Source organism: Mercenaria mercenaria, chromosome 1 (assembly GCF_021730395.1).
Source record: "Mercenaria mercenaria strain notata chromosome 1, MADL_Memer_1, whole genome shotgun sequence".
Taxonomy (NCBI): Eukaryota; Metazoa; Mollusca; class Bivalvia; order Venerida; family Veneridae; genus Mercenaria; species Mercenaria mercenaria.
In genome coordinates this window covers 85,319,028-85,340,836 of record NC_069361.1, presented here as the reverse complement: position 1 = coordinate 85,340,836, position 21,809 = coordinate 85,319,028, and the positions used below count along the sequence as shown (strand labels likewise).

Genomic DNA, 21,809 nt, shown 5'->3' with positions numbered 1-21,809 from the left:
TCTCTTTGATTTTTTTTTTTCAAAAATTGAAAATCCACGAATTTACGTCCCCACGAAACAGCCGTTTTGGTCAAAACCACGAAATTTCGAGCCGACGAAATTAAATGATTTCACAATAATGTAATCAATAGTGTAAAGCATAACATTTTGTCACAAAAAAAATCCTGCATACAAAATGGATTTTACATACATTTTTATTTTGTTCTGTTTAAATTGTTAATGCTGAAGTTTTAATTTTTCTACGCAGTATTTCTTTCCCTAGGTGCTAATTTGCTAATCACTAACTGTAAATTTCATGTGTTTCATGTAGTCTCATTATTTGCATTTTATTTTCATTCAGAAAGTATTTTTCGTTTGTATAATCAATTTCAAACATATATAACATAATTTAGAAGTTATAATATGAAACTTGTCTCGTACGCATTTAAAAGTTACAATCTGAAAAATGGAATTTAGAAGGGTACCGGTGATATTGGTATCAAGCTACGTAGAAGGAACCAGAACCTTTTAAGACAGAAGACGCTTCAGTCTAGATTACTTTACGGCATAATGGTTTTTTCAGGGGTTTCCCAGTGTTATGAATAGCAACTCGACCCTTCAAAGTGGACAACTTCATTCATTTCGTAGCCAATTGTGTATTATATAAACCTATCTGTCCAATTACTGACTTGATTATATAAACTATGATACTGTACAATTGAATTGGCTTTAGTTGCCGGTTAGCCAAATTCATTCGGCGTTTAGAGGCTCGACCCATTTTATATACTTGTCAGGCCAGGATCCAGACATTTTTTCACTGGGTGGAGGGGTGCACCAGTCTAGAACGAAGACGTCATCGCCGAGGCGCATAGCGAGCGCTGAGAGCGGGTAGATATTAGAGGGGTGCCTTTGCCACTGTTAGGGTGTCAGGAAGTCCCCTTGGTGTTTTTGAAATACAGGTATAAAACGGCGGACGCTGGTGCATTTATTGGTGTCTGCACTCCCATTAAGAAGGGTACCACCAGCTACATAGAAATTGTAACAAAGAAGGAACCAGAAATACCGGTTCCCTTTTAAGACAGAGGGCGCTTCAATCTAAACTACTTTACGGCACAGTGTTTTTTCCAGGGGTTTCCCAGTGTTATAAATAGAAACTCGACTTTTCAAAAACTCTATCTGGAGGAGGACAACTTCGTTCATTTTGAAGCCAAATACAATGTATGTATATATATAAACCTATCTGTCGAAATACTGACTTGATTATATAAACTATGATACTGTACAACTGAATTGGCTTTAGCTGCCGGTTAGTCGAATTCATTCGGTGTTTAGAGGCTCGACCCATTTTATTTACTTGCAAGACCTGGATCCAGAAATTTTTGACTCGGGGTGGAGGACACCAATCTAGATCGAAGATTTCACCGCCGAAGCGCTAAGAGGGGTTAAGATTTGGAAGGGACGCCTTTGCCCATGTTATGGGGGTAAGGTATGAAATGGTGACCTCTGGCGCATTTACTTGTGGCTGTATTCCCCTGATTTTAGGGGGTCGGGGGACTCTCCCTCTGGAATGTTTAGAAATACAGGTGATATGGAATGATGGCCTCTGATGCATTTTAGGTATAAAGTTTGAGGTAATGGAGGGGTTACTCCCCTCTTGGTTGGGGGTGTCAGGGCTCTCCCCCTGGAAAATTTTGAAATACAGGTATGAAATGGTGGCCTTTGGTGCGTTTCTGGGTCTAAATTTTGAGAAAAAAAGTATTCCTTTGCCAAAATAGTAGGGTGCATCTTTGATGAATATAGGTCACTTCTCAGCCAACGGGGTCGGCTCGGCCCTGGAACCGGGCCTGCTTGTCAATCCTCATCTGTCAAAAATGTTCTGGGAAGTTTGTTTTGACTAGTAGATCTACTTGAAACACGCGGATGTTGCATTTACAAAAATTCCCACATATCTACCGTAGGTCTCAGATTGAATGTATGAATAATATAGACTAACGTTTATGTGTGACATTAATGCCTTTCCACGTACTGGCTAGTGTATCAGAATTCGGATCTACATCTACAGTGTACTGCCCAACAGTTAGTACTGATTATAACTGGGATGCGCTTTGTCTGGCACAGACTGTTAAAAGATTAGCAAGCTCATAAGGTGCAAAGTTAAAATAAACTACAATTACAAATATTAAAGCATAGATATAGATTAGAAAGTTACAGTTACGTGAACCCCATAAAATGATGGGAGTACAGACACCAGTAAATGTATTAGAGGCCACAACATCATACCTGTATTTAAAAAAATCATGCCCCCTAACAATGGCAAAGGCACCCCTCCAATACCTACTCGCTCTCAGCGCTTGCTATGCGCCTCGGCGATGACGTCTTCGTTCTAGACTGGTGCACCCCTCCACCCAGTCAAAAATGTCTAAATCCGGGCCTGACAAGTATATAGAATGGGTCAGATAGGTTTATATACGTACATATTTGGCTACGAAACGAATGAAGTTGTCCTCTTTGAAGCGTTGAGCTGCTATTTATAACACTGGGAAACCCCTGGAAAAAACATTGTGCCGTAAAGTAGTATAGATTTAAGCGCCTTCTGTCTTAATTTTCGACAGCTTTGCCTCGTTTTCGTTTCAGACAAGCGCAAATATGATCACATGTTGATTAGGTATATATAGAAAACGATAATCAGTAGTTACATGGAAAATCCTTCAGATTTCCCCAGGCGTTGATAATATCAGAAACACGATGAATGCCAATTGACACTAATTAGCGCAAATTAAGAGGGATCTTTAATGCAAAGATATTAGGTATGATTTCTTCTGACAAAGCACTAATATTATCAACGGCTTCGCAGGCTACCTAGATTGAAGCGCCTTCTGTCTTAAAAAGGGAACCGATATTTCTGGTTCCTTTTTTATTCTTTGTTCTAGGTTACTGGTACCCTTCTAAATTCCATTTTTCAGATTGTAACTTTTAAATGCGTACAAGACAAGTTTCATATTATAACTTCTAAATGATGTAATATATGTTTGAAATCGATTATACAAACGAAAGATACTTTCTGAATGAAAATAAATGTGAATAATGAGACTTGATGAACACTTGTAAAGTGTATCGTGAAATTTACAGTTAGTGATTAGCAAATTAGGACCTATGGAAAGAAATACGGCGTAGAAAAATTAAAACTTCAGCATTAACAATTTAAACTGAACAAAATATGTAAAATCCATTTTGCATGCAGGAATATTTTTGTGACAAAATTTTATGCTTTACGCTATTGATTATCTTTTCCATTCAAAGAAATTAGAAAATGGGACATAGAAATTAGAAATTTGGTCAAACAATCTTAGAATATTGATTTAACATTGTATCAATGTAATTTACATGCAAGAATAAGTCATTTACATGAATGGATTTTTATTTAAATGCCCTTCCATATAAGACTACTTATTGAGCAGTTATGGTCTTTCTATTTATCAGGGGGCCTCCGTGGCCGAGTGGTTAGAGTCGTTGACTTCAAACCATTTGCCCCTCATCGATGTGGGTTCGAAACCTCATTTGAGGCGTAGAATTCTTCACGTGAGGAAGCCATCCAGCTGGCTTACGGAAGGTCGGTGGTTCTACCCAGGTGCCCGCTCGTGATGAAATTATATACGGAGGGGCACCTGGGGTCTTCCTCCACCATTAAAAGCTGGAAAGTCGCCATATGACCTAAAATTGTGTCGGCGCGACGTTAAACCCAACAAAATAAATAAATAAATTCTATTTATCAATTATTACTTTGTAACTTATTTCGCCGTTCCTTCTATGATACAAGACAAATTGTATGAAATACCAAGGCGTTTAGTGTGGTGTGCAACGATCGATACGTGACAGTCAGGACACTCTTTTTATGCCCCACTTCGAAGAAGGAGGGGTATATTGTTTTGCAGATGTCGGTCGGTAGGTCGGTCGGTCGGTCTGTCGGTCGGTCGGTCGGTCGGAATGTAGACCAATCCGTTTCCGGACGATAACTCAAGAACGCTTGGGCCTAGGATCATGAAAGTTGATAGGGAGGTTGGTCATCACCAGGAGATGACCCCTATTGATTTTGAGGTCTGTATGTCAAAGTTCAATGTCACAGTGACCCTGAATAGTAAAACGGTTTCCGGATGATAACTCAAGAACTCTTGGGTCTAGGATCATAAAAGTTGATAGGAAGGTTGGCAATGACCAGCAAATGATCCCTATTGATTTTGAGGTCAGTATGTTAAAGGTCAAGGTCACAGTGACCCTGAACAGTAAAACAGTTTCCGGATGGTAACTCAAGAATGCTTAGGCCTAGGGTCACGAAAGTTGATAGGGAGGTTGATCATGAACAGCAGATGACTCTTATTGATTTTGAGGTCAGTATATCAAAGGTCAAGGTCACAGTGACCGGTAACAGTAAAATGGTTTCCAGGCAATAACTCAAGAACGCTTGGGCCTAGTGTCAGGAAAATTGATAGTTAGGTTGGCCATGACCAGCAGATGACCTCTATTGATTTTGAGGTCATTAGGTCAAAGGTCAAGGTTGCATTGGCCAGGAACAGTTAAACGGTTTCTGATCTTCTTATCCAAAACCATAGGGCATAGGGCTTTGATATTTGGTATGTAGCAAAATCTAGTGATCCTCTATCAAGATTATTCAGATTATTTCCCTGGGGTCAATTATGGCCCCACCCTGGGGGTCACATGATTTATATAGACTTATATAGGAAAAAATGTTGAAAAACCTCTGGTCCAAAAGCACAGGGCCTAGGGCTTTTATATTTTGTATATGACATCATCTAGTGGTCCTCTACTAAGATTATTCATATTATTCCCCTAGGGTCAAATATGGCTGCCCCCTGGGGGTCACATGGTTTACATAGACTTGTATAGGGAAAACCTGAAAATCTTCTTGTCCAAAACCACAGGGCCTAGGGCTTTGATATTTTGTACATGACATCATCTAGTGGTCCTCTACTAAGATTGTTCAAATTATTCCCCTAGGGTCAAATATGGCTCCGCCCTGGGGGTCACATGGTTTACATAAACTTATATAGGGAAAAACTTTGAAAATCTTCTTGTCCAAACCACAAAGACTATGGCTTTGGTATTTTGTAATGTAGCATCATTTAGTTGTTCTCTACAAAGTTTGTTCAAATTATCCCTCTAGGGTCAAATATGGCCCCGCCCCAGGGGTCATATGGTTCATATAGACTTATATGGGGACAATCTAGAATCTTCATGTCCATAACTTACATCATTCAAATTTGGACCACATGTATAGTTTTGAGTGGCAAGATGAACCTTGACATGAGTTGACCTTGATCTTGACCTAGTGACCTACTTTCACATTTCTGTAGCTACAGCCTTCAAATTTGGACCACATGCACAGGTTTGTGTACCGAAAAAAACTTTGATCTTGTTATTGACCTAGTGACCTACTTTCACATTTTTGAAGGTACAGGCTTCAAATTTGGACCACATGCATAGTTTTTTGTTCCAAAATAAAATTTGACCTTGATTTTGACCTAATGACCTACTTTCACATTTCTCAAGCTACAGCCTTCAAATTTGAACCACAAGCATAGTTTTATGTACTGAAATGAACTTTGATCTTGAGATTGACCTAGTGACCTACCGACACATTTCTGAAGGTACAGGCTTCAGATTTGGACCACTTGCATAGTTTTGTGTTCCGAAATAAAATTTTACCTTGATTTTGACCTAGTGACCTACTTTCACATTTCTCAAGCTACAGCCTTCAAATTCGGACCGCATGCATATTTTTGTGTTCTGAATTGAAATTTGACATTGATTTTTACCTATTACCTTCTTTAACATTTCTCAAGCTACAGCCTCCAAATTTGAAGCACATGCATAGTTCTCTCTACCGAAATGAACTTTGACCTTGAAATTGATCTAGTGACCTGCTTTCACATTTCTTAAGCCACAGCTTTCAAATTTGGACCACATACACATTGTTTTGTACCGAAATGAAAGTTGACCTTGATTTTGACCTTGAGCTAGCCTTGAAATTTGGAACATTTGAAAATGGCTCAGTGGATGGCGCCAAGATCACTCTGTAATCTCTTGTTAGGTTAATAGGTTAGAGGTCAAGGTCAGATTAAACCAGAATGGTAGAACTTTAATTTACAGTGAGCATATAATTTCTGTTCCTTGTGCAGTTACTGAATGCATCAAGGGGGGGGGGGGCATTTCGTGTTCGACGAGCTCTTGTTCCGTTTTTAAATAATAGAGGTACAGACATTAGATGATCAAATACCTTAACGTAAAACATTGTGTCGGAAAATTAATGTTGATTTATTTCCTTTTATATCTTAACATAAAAGATGTCCAGTGTTAGATGTAACAGTTACCAACACCTGATGTATTATATAAGCGGTAATTAAGAAGTTTCTTTAATAATCAGTTTACGTATTTAATGGCAATTTGGTTCATTTGGATTTTTCTAACCTAAGTGCAAATGCTTATTTGTATTTTCACAGGATGGCATTGCAATTAAAGAAGAATCTGAGAGGATCTCTTTTAAAACTGATCATAAGAATATTTCTTTGGAACTGAATCCCACAGTGAAAACTGATAGAGGAAAGTACAGTGTTAAATTGAGAAATCTATTTGGCACGGATGAGGTTACATTTTATGTACATATCAAATACAAGCCTGGTAAGCCAGAGGGACCATTAACAGTCAAACGTTTAACGACAACTGAATTTCTTCTAAACTGGAAACCGCCACAGGTAAAGTATATTGTACTGAACAATTATGTTAAAGTCAGATACTGCTCATACAATTTGATTAAAGCACCTCTTGCAGATTTACGATGGAAATGTTTGAATATCATCAACTTTCGGTTTTATAAGCAAAATGTATTATTGAGAAATAACAAAAAGTAAAGGCCTGCTCATTACTTCAAATGTTTGTCAGAAGATTTCTTCACCTCAAAATTTATGTTTGTCTTTCTACGAGATAAATTGTAGTCGAAAATGTACATATTTTAAAAAATGTAAAGTAGTGGCTTTATAAATATTACTGCTTTATCTTTTGATAACCCCGTCTATGTATTTATCCAGAATTAGAATTTCAGAGATGTTCAAGTGTCGTGCATGTAAAACAGTAGCAGATATCGCACTAACGGCTATTTATTGTATGCTCTGTACATTTGATACTCTCCTCATGGTGTTTTCGCTTAGGGCCATATTTTGGGTCCCGTGCCATTGGTAAAAAGATTAATAGCGACAAAAATTAATCTGTTCTGTACTGTCTGAAGTTCATTCGAAGCCATGTGAACAGTCTGAATTCTGTGACTGGATTGAGTTACTAGTCTGACGTCATAAAAATGGCAGCCAATTTTTAAAGTTAAATCTATCATCATCTTCAAATATGCTCAGTACATCTAGAAACGCAACGTTATTACTCTCGGTTTTTATACTTTCCTTGTACATGTATATTTGAATTTTGTGTAGTAGTATTGTAAAATCGTGTAGAAACCTGACCATCATCCAAAACCGAAAAAAAAACTAAGTAAATGCAGTTTTCTTGTCAATTATCAGGTTAAAAAATATTGACAGTAGACCAATTCAAGTGTTGCGTTTCTAGATGTACTCAGTATAGTTGAAGTTATTTCGCATTAAAAATAATGTTATTTATACAATGTTAAAAATATATTATGAAAACCGACATGATGTCTGTGGAGCATTTATAGTTGTTTCAGAAATGTTTTTGTATGAAACACACCAATAAATTTGCTTCTAACATTTTCTTGACATGATAAAATATATATTTATATACTTGAATAATTAAATGTGTACACTTTATTTAATGTCTTTTAGACCCCTATACACTACTTAGACGGGATAGAGTATTGACAGCTGAATAAATGATAATTTAGAATTCCATACAAAAGTGCTTTTTCAGTTTACTAGTTTAATGCACAATAATTATTGTTTAATTAAATTATTTGAATCTCGATTTTAAATTTTATACAAACAAACAGTTACAACAAACTGCATCAAGTAGTTAGTGGTTTGATTCTTTTGCATACGATGCCAAATGTACTTAAAGAAGATCCCGTTATCAAATTTAATCACTAGAATCAAAATCTGAAGGGTGCTTTCTTTTTTTAATGATTGCGAGCTCCATATATTATTATGTAAATGAGTATTACTTCGTAAACTTTCATTATTTCCACTCATTTTATCTCCCACACCACTGTGTGATGGGAGACATATTGATTTACTCCTGTCTGTGTGTGTGTGTGTATGTGTGTCTGTCTGTGTGTCTGTCACAAATCTTGTCCGCACTCTAAGTCGAACATTTCTCATCCGATATTCACAGACTTGAACAAAATGTGTTTGCCAATACGTCCTAGGCCAAGTTCGATAGCTAGCCAAATCGACCCAGGCACTTCGGAATAATAACCCTTGAAACTTGTTTTTGATAATCAAAGCACTGAAAGTCTAATAAGGCAGTTGGAGTCTTGGTGCATGGTTTACTCATATACTACTATTCAGATGATTAGGCAGTTTTGGGAGACATGCGCTTTCCTCAAAAGCAGTTCTAGTTTACATAATAATTTATAGAGCTCGCAATCATTAACAAAAGAAAGCATCCTTCAGATTTTAAGGAAAAACTCGGCTCTGGTCTATTAGTTGATAAAATTATAAACAGGAAATTAAGCATCCATTATTTTCGTTTTTACTTACGTCAAATTCATGTAAACATTTCCTTCATTTAGGACCCTGGCGGAAGTAAAGTAAAGTACCATGTTGAAAAGTCAGAATCTGGACGATGGGTTGAGAAATTGATTACTGTTGATACTAGCTGCTCATTCTTATCTACCCCAGGGGTTGAACAAAACCGCTTTAGGGTCATGGCTGAAAATGAACAAGGGTACGGCGAATCACTGGAGGGCGAACCACTTGAAATGGGTAAACCTTATAATACATGTTAGTTATTCAGTAATCTACACTAAACACTTGCTTAAATTTAATAAGCTTAGCGACTGCCTGTTTTAATTCGGATAACATATTATTTAGTTTTATATTACAGATATTATTAACGAAACTAACAGTTACAAGGTGAGTATTCACATTTTATTGATGTCTTGATAAGTTCAACTGTAAACCATTGGCCTATGAGTGGAAATTTATAAGGTTAATATCTGTCCGGAAGCTGAAGCCCGAGTGACGCGTATGCTCGTTTCAGACAATACGTCTAACATGGTTAGCTTTTAACGAGAATTTGAAAGGGTTTTCTCCCTTAATTATTGACTGTGTTAAAGCAATTCCCTTCAAATTTGATTGTCTCCCTTACATTAACTAATGTCGTGTCAATCATGATCCAAGTCAATAATTCTTTGTCATGGATTTTCATTGATCTAAAATTTTGCTTTAGGTAATACACGAAAATTAAGCTCGCATGTTACTCCATAGAAAGCAACAAAACATGTAGCCAGTTTTTGATATAAATTATGTTGTTTTATAGACTTATATAGAAATATTATTCTTGTAAAGATATAAAACATTTCTATAAAAAAAACCAACAATTATGTTAGCATATGATATTGCGAAATTCGTGTTGTCATGTAATTGAAAATGAAAACATTTAAATCAATTTCTTTTCTTTTCTTTTGAAACTTTGAATCCCGCTAAGCATTGAAATCCGAGAATTATTTCATAAACGGCCTTTCCCACAAAAGCATGTATAACAGTTTTCCTCGAGAAAAACGAAACTTGTGCGAAGAGACATGTTTTCTCATTTTGTTTCATTGTTCTTGTCCATATAAAAGGACCTCTGTTTAACTTTCATGCCTAGAAGTTTACTCTTTAAAACATGATAAAATAAAGCAATAAACTAAGCAATACTGTATTTGACAGGCAATGGCAAAAAAATCCCCGAGCAACTTAACAAACTTAAAAACATACATGTTACTAAACCACGCACACATGTTTTATTTACTGGCCTTCATCCTAGGTTTTCCATAGAAATCAAGAAAAGAAAGAACCTATTTATTTATGAATCAAGTTTCTGATTTTTCATATCAGCATTGGTGTATGTGTATCATTGAGATCCAAACCTGGCAACTAGAAAAGTTTCGTGTTATTCAGATAAATATGTTTAAAGGAGAAATCTGCTAGCAAGTACCCACGACTGCCACCACATATTTTACATGAAAAAGTAGATATTACGAAAGTTTTCCTGAAAGCCAGTTAGCGTTTTATACATTATTTTCGAGACGGTAGTCACACATCATTTACTAATCCAATCTGTGTTGAACACTCTTGTCCTCCACATGTGCATAATGTAACAAACTAACTGAAAAATGTCAAAATAGTTCTCTAGTTAACGGAAGTGAATATATGGGTGGCAAAAGTGGGCGCTAAGTGGTAGTGTTGTCCTATTTGTTCATTTATTTGTTTGTTTTGTCTTCTATGCCTTCCTTTGTTTTTCATTTGTGTGCATATTTTCAGGATGTACACATACATACATACATACATACATACACAGCGATAGGGTTTTAGGGCTGGCGGCTATTTGTGCTAGATCTTTGTCCTTGTGTTAGTTGTGTTAGCACTCGTTTGAAATAAATATTAAAACTTTTCCACATTCAAGATAATAACCGAATATGTGGCATTTTAAAGATAACACCGTATGAAAGTAAATAGAAATAGGTTATCAGGCAATTAGGAAAACTATGTATAATAACTAACAGAGTATGTTCCGGTTTTAACCAGATCGTTTGTGTGCAGGCCAGTTTCCACGTATATTATAGCTTTAAAACAACGAAACATTGATACACTAGTGTTTAAAACTCAAACAACTATAATAAGTATGCTTAAAGGGCCAAATTATTTGGTTATCATCGTACTTTTAACATTTTTTTTAATGTTCGCGTTTTGCTGTTTTGACTTTTAGAATTGCAACTTTTCATATTGGCTTCCATATATCAGCATCATGTTGCTTATGTATACAGATATAAATAACGGTGTACATGAAAAACGAATACATGTTTAAACTAAAAGATACACTAAGGATATTGGGCGTTCTGTTACTTAGCAATCCAGATCATTTATCATACCATCTGCAATATTGATTAGGTTTGCAATAATTATAGTTCTTATATTTCTAAATCGAGCAGACTAGAGTTAAAATAATGTATTTACTGTTAAGATTTATATACATTTATAATTATACTATGATAAAACACAGGAGATTGCAACTACATCAACAGATATAATAGACTACTTTTAAAATGGTCCAAGTATTACGAGTTTGTTAGTTTTAGTTTACTGTAGGCTGGTCATTCTACCTTTTGGGTTGAACCAGTTCCAACATAAACTTTTTGGTGTGGAATAAGTAATATGTAAGGAAATGAAACACAAAAAGATCCTCAAAATATCATGGCATATTTTTGAGATATTGCATCTGAAATTCTAAAGTAACATTTAATACGTAATGTGGTCGTTTGTTTTGGACCATATGATGTATTGTTCTACTACTGGTGTACTATAGCATAATTGTTTGTTTTGAATATACGAAAAATATATTCAGATTTCTAGCAAGTACTGGTAGGCTGTGTTTAGTTTTTACCATCTTTGTCAAACAACGTACGGGTGTTAAAATTCAGAACATAGAATTTCTAACCAAATTTATACATACATATTTTGTAAAACAAACTCATTGGTCAGATTGTGAGATACCTGATAGCATCAGTCTTTGCTTGAAATTCATAAACAGGTACGGCAGTTGTTCTGAAATGCTCCTCAAACTGATTTATTATGTAACCCATGTATGTGAGTAAATGGATTATACTAATAATTCGTTTGATTGATTTTATTTTGAATGACTTTGCAGTACTTTGTTTAATTAAAATTAATCGAAAGGAAGCTGTCCTTAAATATCATCTAGTTTGTCTGGAATTTCTTTTGATGACATTTCCCCCTGTATTGCATAAGACACTCAAGATTATGAATTATCAATAAAACTTGATGTTGGAGTTGGCTTAAGGTTCTGCTATTATTTCTAGTAGTATAACCAGTCCAGAGCATTTAATTCTGCAGTAAAACCGTTTTTCCGTTACCTCTTTTAAAATACAGAAACAGTATCTGACTTTGTACATATGCCGAAAATGTATATTTTAGAGTGTTCATATATATTGCATGTCGTTGGCTAGAGCAAGGCAATATTTTACTTCGGAATATTGAAATGTGTTATTCTCTTATTTAAAACCGATGTTGTTGATCTTTTTGTCGGCCGCAAAAATTGAAATGTGGAAATGTATCACTGAAGTTAAAGTAAGATGATACATTTTGTACAATATTGAGAAACTTGATATATGTTCTTAGACTTGTCTTGTTATGGCATGCCGTAGCTGCCTTCTATTTGTACTTTTCAAATTGTGATGTAGTCATGTCAGTTTGTGATGAGTCTTTCACATTTCGTGATGTGCATTTACAATGTCGTGCAGCAGATAAGTCAGTTGGTGATGTGCATTTCACATTTCGTGATGTGCATTTCACATCTCGTTCCGTAGATACGTCAGTTCATGATGTGCTTTTCACATTTCCTGTAGTAGAAAAGACAGTTGGTGATGTGCATTTCTCATTTCGAGATGTGAAATGCACATCAAGAGCTGACTTATCTAATCCACGAAATGTGAAATGCACATCACAAACTGACTTATATACTGCAATACATTGTAAAAGCACATCATGAAATGTCAAACGCTCATCACGAAATATAGAATGCACATCTCGAACGGACTTATCTACTGTACGACATTGTAAATGCACATACTGAAATGTGAAATGTACATCACGAAATGATGTAACTTCTGCATTGTAAATGCACATTACGATATGTGAAACTGACTTAACTACTGCACAACATCGTAAAAGTACATCACAAACTGATTTACATACTGCACTAAATAACGAAGTGTGAAATGCACATCACGAACTGACTTATCTACTGCATGTCATTGTAAATGCACATCACAAAATGTAAAACGCAGATCATGAACTGACATGACTACATCACTGTTTAAAAAAAAACATAAGTAGAAGGCAGATATGACATGCCATATCGTATTGTATTGAGTAATTATATAAAGTGTATTGCTTTTCTTGTCTTTATTATAATGAACTATAATTTAACTGTTAACCTTTTTCAGTTTCTACCATGAACTACAGTCCACACTGCCCTGAATGATTCTGTTTGGAAAGTTTTGAAAATGAATGATGTATTGATTATATGATTTCCAAGTTTTGTTTTAAAGAATGCTGATAATCAAGAGCAGGTTATTTTTTTTTCATAAGAGTTTTTAAAAGTTGACCCGTTGGTTTATTGCAGTGGTTCCAGAGATACGCACCCGTTTAGGTGATATTATAGCTAGGAAAGGAACTCCAGTTACTATACCTGTTACTTATAAGTGTACATCTGTACCAGAAGTGATATGGAAAAAGGTAAGTACTGTACTCTCAATTACTTAAAATAACCTCTTCCAAATATGGCAATTATTTCATTCTTGCGGCTTGTATTCAAATATTTTCAAATTGATATTCATTAATTATCATTCATTGGTTCTTTTGTGATACGTATACTTAAATCGTGACCTTGTCACTGTGCCCTTGAGCTCGTCTGTAACTTATGTCGAAGTCAACTATTACAAACTTACGATTCTAAATTTCACGTCTTTTCTAAAAGTATTAAAATAAAGCGTTTTTCTTTTCAATCTTTTTTTATTGAAGCCGTTAAAAGGCTGTTAATCAGAATTTGGTCAGGTATAGATTCGTTCAACTTTAACATCTGATTATTTACACCTTGTTTATCGACTGTAAGGGTATAATACATGCTTTTTTGATTGGTGCTTTTAGCTCACCTGTCACATACCGACAGGGAGAGTTTTCGTAATCGCCCTTCGTCCGTCATCCGTCCGTCCGTCGTCCGTCGTCGTCTGTCCACAAATTCTTGTGAACACGATAGAGACCACATTTTAAAATCAATTTTGTACCCCAGTCACACATACGGCGCGGATAGCTACGTCCAGCCACGGATAGAAACGTAGTAATCCGTATCGATCCGTACCTGAGCCGTACCTCAAAGAAGTAATTCGTATCAATTCTCCAACTTTTGACATGCACAAAAGTTTGAGCAATTCGTAGCCATTTGAGCGTGACTTTAGTCCAGCTTGCTTGAAACTTATCCTTCCGTAGTTAAACGTAATAAAACGTAGTTATCCGTACTTAAACGTACCTCGTCGTATTGATCCGTAGCTGAACGTTGTTATCCGAGGCGACCGTACTTAAGCGTTGTTCAACCTAGTTCACCGCAGACCCGTCCACTCGCTGGGCAAGTTGCCAGGCGCAGTAAAACTTAGTTCAACGTAGTACTTATTCGCGTCCTGTATATTTTTGTTCATCGTTTCTCACCTTTTTTCCGTACTAAGACGTACTGCTCCTTACTTGTCCGTGTCACCCAACCCCCCACGCAGACCAATCCCGTCCACACCGTACCTAAACGCACGGACATATCCTGTAGCTTAAATCAAACTTGCACACAACTTATATTAAAACAATCTTTAAGGGTGTAGGAACGAATTTTTTTCTAACGTTAAGAATTTTTTCATACTCTGTGAGCTTGAAGAACATTAATTTTCAAGACAAACAAGAGAAGAAAAACACAGGTCACCGGCTCATTTTAATTTTACAGGGCATTTTCTTCAGCCACAATTTACGCATTTCTGAAATTTTGTAAAATTGAAAAAATGGTGGCGCTTTATAAAACATATAATATTCCACTTAATGTTACAGGGATTTCAGGTCTTACAGGTTAATATGAATATAAGGTGATGTCAGTATTATATAAGCATAAATTTCACAAATCTCTTTCATTTTTACATATTGACACAATTACCACACCCACTTTATTTTCAATGGAAAAACGTATTTAGATCTACAAAAAAATTCTGACGTTAAGATTTTCAAAATATTTTGCAGTTTTAATGACACACAAAAATGCTTCAAAATTGAAAAGAAAAAGGTTGGGGTCACCGTGCATCTAAGAGATTTATTAAGAAAAACTGTTAAAAACTGGTGAATTTTAAATCAAACTTGCACCCAACTTATATTGGCATAATACATCGGTTCCTTTCGAAAACTGGCCAGATACTATTATTGGTACCAGAGTCATGGCCCTTAAAGGGCAAACAATTTCTATTTTTGTCTTTGCAGTCATATAGGGACTTTATCTATGGTTTGATTTGATACAAACTTGAAAACAATCTTTAATGGTGTAGGAACGAATTTTTTTCTAACGTTAAGAATTTTTTCATACTCTGTGAGCGTGAAGAAAATAAATTTTCAAGACAAACAAGAGAAGAAAAACACAGGTCACCGGCTCATTTTAATTTTACAGGGCATTTTCTTCATCCACAATTTACGCATTTCTGAAATTTTGTAAAATTGAAAAAATGGTGGCGCTTTATAAAACATATAATATTCCACTTAATGTTACAGGGATTTCAGGTCTTACAGGTTAATATGAATATAAGGTGACGTCAGTATTATATTAGCATAAATGTCACAAATCTCTTTCATTTTTACATATTGACACAATTACCCCACCCACTTTATTTTCAATGGAAAAACGTATTTAGATCTACAAAATAATTCTGACGTTAAGATTTTCAAAATTTTTTGCAGCTTTAATGACACACAAAAATGCTTCAAATTTGAAAAGAAAAAGGTTGGGGTCACCGTGCATCTAAGAGATTTATTAAGAAAAACTGTTAAAAATCTGGTGAATTTTGATATTTTTGTTCTTTTTGTTTTAGTTTATATTTTCTGGATAATATAAAGTGCTATCTTGAAATATTTTATTTCAATTATAGCTTATCATTATATGTACATGTATCAGTCATGAAAATATTAAAACCAAACCTGATCCACTTTAATAGATATTTGAAATTACCTACCCCTTACCCCATTGTAAATCTTAAGTCAATTTTAAGCAAATGCCAGCCAAAAATAAGGGTGAATTTTTTTTCTCACAAAAAGTAGAATATATTTGATTAAATGGCACATTATTAGCCATATTTTAATTATTTAGTATTAATTTTTGGCAAAACTTTTGTTAGAAAGCAGTATTCGAAGAAACATTTTTCAAAATGGCGGATATCCTGAAAAGAAACGCTCGTACATTCTTAAGAACAATAGATCTAGGATTACATGATGAGTTCATCAGGTCCAATCATAGGTTCCGGAGTAACGGCCCCTGATTGACCCCTGAAAGAGCCAAAATTTATTAATTTTACCTTGTGAACACGATAGAAGTGACATTTTACATTCGATTTTAACCACACTTACACACAACTTACGTCACTATAAGATCTCATTTCCTGTCGAAAACCGGCTAATTTTCTTCATTGGTTCTAGAATTATTGCCCCTGAAAGGGGCAAAATTTTCTATTTTGACTCTTTCAGCCATATAGAAGTTCAATTTATTCTTTGATTTGATACAAACTTGCACGGAACGTTTATCTTAATGGTCTCTAGACCAAGTTCGAAACTGGGTTATGTGGGGTCAAAAACTAGGTCACACAGATCAAATCAATGGAAAAGCTTGTTGAACACCATAGAGGCCACTTTTTTGACCATATCTTCATGAAACTTTGTCAATATGCTCATCTTGATGATTCGTATGCCAGATTTAAAACTGGGTCTTATAGGGTCAAAAACTAGGTCATCCGGTCAAATCAATGGAAAAGCTTGTTAAAACACTCTAGAGGTCATATTTATGACATATCTTCATGAAACTTTTTATTTTGATGATTCGAAGTTCGAAACTGGGTCATGTAGGGTCAAAAACTAGGTCACCACTCAAATCAAAGGAAAAGCTTGTTAACACTGTAGATGCCACGTTTATGATCCTATCTTCATGAAACTTGGTCAGAATGTTTATCTTGACGATTCCTAGGCCAGGACTGAAAATGGGTCATGCAGGGTCAAAAACTAGGTCACCCGCTCAAGTCAAAGAAAAAGCTTATTAACACTCTAGAGGCCGTATTTATGACTCTATCTTCATGAATCTTGTCAAGAATGATTATCTTGGTGATTTTTAGGTCATGTGGGGTCCAAAGCTAGGTCACCACTCAATTAAAGGAAAAACTTTTTAACAATGTAGAGGCCTCATTTATGATCCTATCTTCATGAAACTTGGTCATGATATTTATCTTGATGATTCCTTAGCGAAGATTGAAACTGGCTTATGTGGGGTCAAAACTCGGTCACCCGCTAAAATCAAAGGAAAAGCTTGTTTACACTCTAGAGGCCATATTTATGATCCTATATTTATGAAACTTGGTAAGAATGTTTATACTGATAATTTCTATGCCACATTTGAAACTGGGTCATGTGGGGTCAAAAACTAGGTCACCACTCAAATCAACGGAAAGCTTGTTAACACTGTAGAGGCCACATTTATGACCCTATCTTCATGGAACTTGGTCAGAACGTTTATCATGATAATTCCAAAGCAAAGTTTAACAGGTGAGCGATATAGGATCATCATTACCCTCTTGTTTAGCATTAGTATTATTTGTTAAAAATACTTAGCGTATGAAGTTATATGAATATCAGATATAGTCTGTTATATTTGTTAAAAATGTACAGTCATTTACAGTTGCGCCGTTATCCAAAATTCATTAAGGCAGTGGACCCGTAATAGTAATGTTTAAAAAATTGCATTAACTTAATACAGTCTTAAAGTTAACATTGTTTCGCACCGTGTTGCAATTTTTTAACAACATTTATCGTGTCGTTTTTTTTTTCAAGATGTTGTATAACTTTAATATTATATTTCCTCAAGCTCAAATAGAGACAAATTTGAAAGTGATAACCACTGTTCAAAACGATTGCAGAGAATTCATTTTACCAATAATTTTGATAAAAGAAACCTCAAAGTATTTGTTAACAATTATAAAACACAAAATAAAACTGGCGATAACAATTTTTTCTGGGGAGCCTCAAGTAAAAGGATTTAATCGTCGGGAATAAATTAAGCTTCAACACTGAAAAATTATGGTCGAGTCCTGTAAGACCGTTTTAAATTTTGCTCACTACATTCAAAAATAACCATGGGACAGAAGTAAAACCTACCTACATTTCTTCCACAATATGTAAACTAAAGAGTAAAGGCAAAATAAAGAACTTAAACCGCAATGCAACTCAGTATTTTTAAAGATGTCTAACCATGTACCCTTCTGTATTAGAGGTAAAATTCACTTTAAACAGCAAAAAATGACTTATCAAATGAAACAATTCGGTCTTTGTACATTAAATCAATAATAAGTCTTGCAAAAACAGTTTAACTTACTAGAAAAAAAGAAATCATGTTTTATATTCTTTTAAAACTCCCTTAGGATGTCGAATTTACGTAGTGAACCCAACGTGGACGTAAGTTATGAAATTGAACTTCAATAACAGCTACACTAGATGAAATGCGCGGGAAATAATTGTTTTCTCTAATGCCATGTCGAAGTTGGGACACATAGAGATTGTAATAATTATTACCAAGACTTTGTCTTAACCTGTCGAAATACGGGACCTTTACTCTATATATAAAAACAGTTTAGTCCTATCGGGGTTTGAACCTACGCCATCCAGAAAAATTAGTCAAAGTAGGTAGTGACAATCGGCGACAATCGGATAATCGTTGGCTTGGCATTCATGAACACGATCGCCTACTTCACTTTTCCCTGACTGAAAATTACTTGGCACCATAAAACGGATAATTTAGTTGTTTCTGGCCCCTTTCTTTCTGGTATTTATGGTTCTTTAGGACAATTACGCCAAGGGAAACTACTCTTCTACAAAAAATGTCTCAGAAGAATTCGAGGTCATCTATGATCACCCAGATTTTGGAAGGTATTTGGCTTTTTAAAAGATAAGCCGGGGAAACCGTCGTCCCGAAGTCTGGACATCACTATGGCAGTATGCAAAGCATGTCGTAAGACTTTCGCAAACAAAAGTATTTTTAATTTTGTGAGATTGAAAAAAATGTCCAGTAGTTAACTCAGAATTCATAAATGGTTATTACCTTTTTTGCTGAACTCAGAATAATTTCTAATTTAATAACACAATATCACTGTATTAATACTGTCTGTCTGCACCCTGGTAAAATTTACACGAGTTCCTGATTTGAAGTTTACTATCTTCACAAATATTGTACATTTTACGCTGTTAACTTATTTGTGTTACGTCACAGTTTATATGAATAAGCGACAGCAGCAACTTAATGTTTGTATTTCAGTACTTCCTTTTATACATAACTTACTTCTAAAAATTGAAACACCCTTTCTCACACGTCATAATTCTTTTTTGTAATAACTTTCAGAGCAAGGTAAATCTGTAAATTTCATTTCATCGTTACATGTGCTACTAGTGCATTGAGCTTAGTTGTTACATTTTGCTGGACAGGGTGATGACGTACATGAAGAAGAAGACGATCGCGTGACGTTCAAACATGATGATGTAGAAGCTGCATGTGTAATGGAGGTCAGATCCGCTGAAAGGAAAGATTCGGGCAAATATACAGTTATACTGAAGAATGAAAAAGGCAGCTGTCAGAAATCATTTCAAATTATTGTCAAAGATGTTCCAGGCATGCCTGTTGGGCCATTAACAGTGAATAACGTACTGGAATCAGAAAATAAATATCAGCTGACATGGAAAGCACCAGAGGTAAAACAAGACATATTAAAGAATGAAAAGCGCGGTGGTGTTTACGTAACATCCTATTTTTGTATTATTTTGTATTTTTTGAAAAGAGTGTTTCTTGGTATGCTCTTATACGGTTTGCCTGAACATTCGATCCAAAGGTTGGTTTCTGATTTATTTTTTTAGTTAGGATTGACAAGTGTAACCATGCTTTTTGCAGAGCAAGCATATATAAAGAACAGTTAGGTTTACTATTACTAGCAAAATTGTTGTTTTCGCTCAATATCGTTTGTTTTGGTAGACATATTGTTACCAAACATGGTGCGTGTATAGCTTTTGTAGAGACATTGGTTGAGATTGTACTTGGAGTCACTCTGTTCAACGTCAATGTCACTGTTACTAATAACAGTGAAATGGTTTACGCTCACTAACTTTAGCTAAGAACGAGATGATTTGATTAATCTTTATACTCAGAAATTCCACCGTGATGCAGTGGAGTAAGTCGTTGGTCTATGGTGCTTCCTGTAATATAGACAAGCATAGTCACTCCGATCAAGGGTAATGTAATCGTTACGCGAGAGAAAATTGTGTCCGCTTGATATCTTCAGTTTTGGTAGAGCTATTGTCACCAAACTTGGTGAGAAGATAGCTTTTCTGTTGATTTAGTAGATGATGGCTTCAACAAGTGTCTGGTTGCCGCGTTTCTTGCTTTATATCTTGATTATTTTTTTTAATAGTATGCATTTCTTCAAGCGCTGAACAGATTAGAGGGCAGGAAAAGGTAAAAAAAGCAATATTGACTCCTTTTCAACTGTCAATTGCTCATACATTTCAGAAAACATGTTATAGTTGTCAATAGTTATGTTTAGACAATAAAACAAAATCGACAACTAATTTTGATTGGTCCCTTCTGTTAGATTTTCAAACAATCAGATCACATGACTCATGATGATATATGATAATGCAATATATTCAAGTATTCAGGATATTGCCATCAAAACTTCGATCGCCTCTAATAAATTTTATAGTTTCTGTACGAGTGTAAAGTTTCACAATAAATTCAATAACATATTTTTTGTCTGTATGTTTTGGGGTTAAATCACAGTTCCTGAAGTGTACTAATACAGACATCAGAGATGCCTTACAAATGCGTGCAGTTTAGTACTGTAGAAAGTATTAATTGATTTCGTAGGAAAACAGTTCATTTCTCAAAACCCATTTTGAAAGAAAGGAAATTTGTCATAATGTCATAAAATATCTGGAATCCATACATTTTTTTTTCAATTTTATTGACTGTTTTTTGTTAATGTTTTCCAGGACAATGGTGGAAGTGAAATAGATAACTATGTAGTGGAGCAGAAAAGTGAAACAGAAGAATGGGAGCCATATATTACATACGTAAGAGAAACAAGCTGTATATTAGACCTAACTCAAGAACGGAAAAAGTATCGTTTTAGAGTTAAAGCCCAAAATGAACAAGGATTCAGTGTACCATGTGAGATGGAAACACCTTTTATTCTAAGTAAGTTATAATGAGACACGAGGATAGAGTTAGTTATTTTATTAACGGATCATATATTATCGGGTACGACGGCAGCAATTAGGAAAAGGCAAAATCACAAAGCATTAGAGAAAGCAATAGTTATAGTTAATTAGAAATAATTATATCATCACTGCATTAGCACGTGAGTAGGCGTCCATCCAAATACACCCGTCATACCCGACACAACTATATCATCAGTATAATTAAAAACTAAAACACAATTAAGTGGGAACAGGCCGAGACTTTATTTAAAGATTTATCATGGCAAATGGCAAGGTGATATAATGTTTAAAATGAATACACTATACATACAACTCAATATGTATACTGGAAATTACTTAATTTCATTTACCATAAAAGCGAAAAATGACAAGGAATAACAATAAATGAATCAATAAATAAATTTAATATACTACTCTCGCACGGTATTTGTAACAATAGCATGTTTCATGTTACTATTGAGAAAAGGGAAATCGGGTAGTAAAACCATTATCCGTGACAAAATAGTTGTACAATGTACTACTTTTGAATTGTATTGACTA

The 21,809-nt window shown here is 35.1% G+C and overlaps 1 protein-coding gene across 1 annotated transcript in view; it reads left to right on the top strand.

Annotated features, from left to right (window-relative positions):
• Positions 1–21,257, top strand: part of LOC128547998 (twitchin-like) — an 89,408-nt gene extending 68,151 nt beyond the window's left edge. Inside the window, exons 14-18 of the mRNA XM_053522219.1 lie at positions 6,495–6,746; positions 8,744–8,936; positions 13,360–13,472; positions 19,485–19,748; positions 21,042–21,257. Of these exons, the coding sequence (XP_053378194.1) occupies positions 6,495–6,746; positions 8,744–8,936; positions 13,360–13,472; positions 19,485–19,748; positions 21,042–21,257 (1,038 nt within the window). The remainder of the gene's footprint in view (positions 1–6,494; positions 6,747–8,743; positions 8,937–13,359; positions 13,473–19,484; positions 19,749–21,041) is intronic.
• Positions 21,258–21,809: the final 552 nt, after the last annotated feature.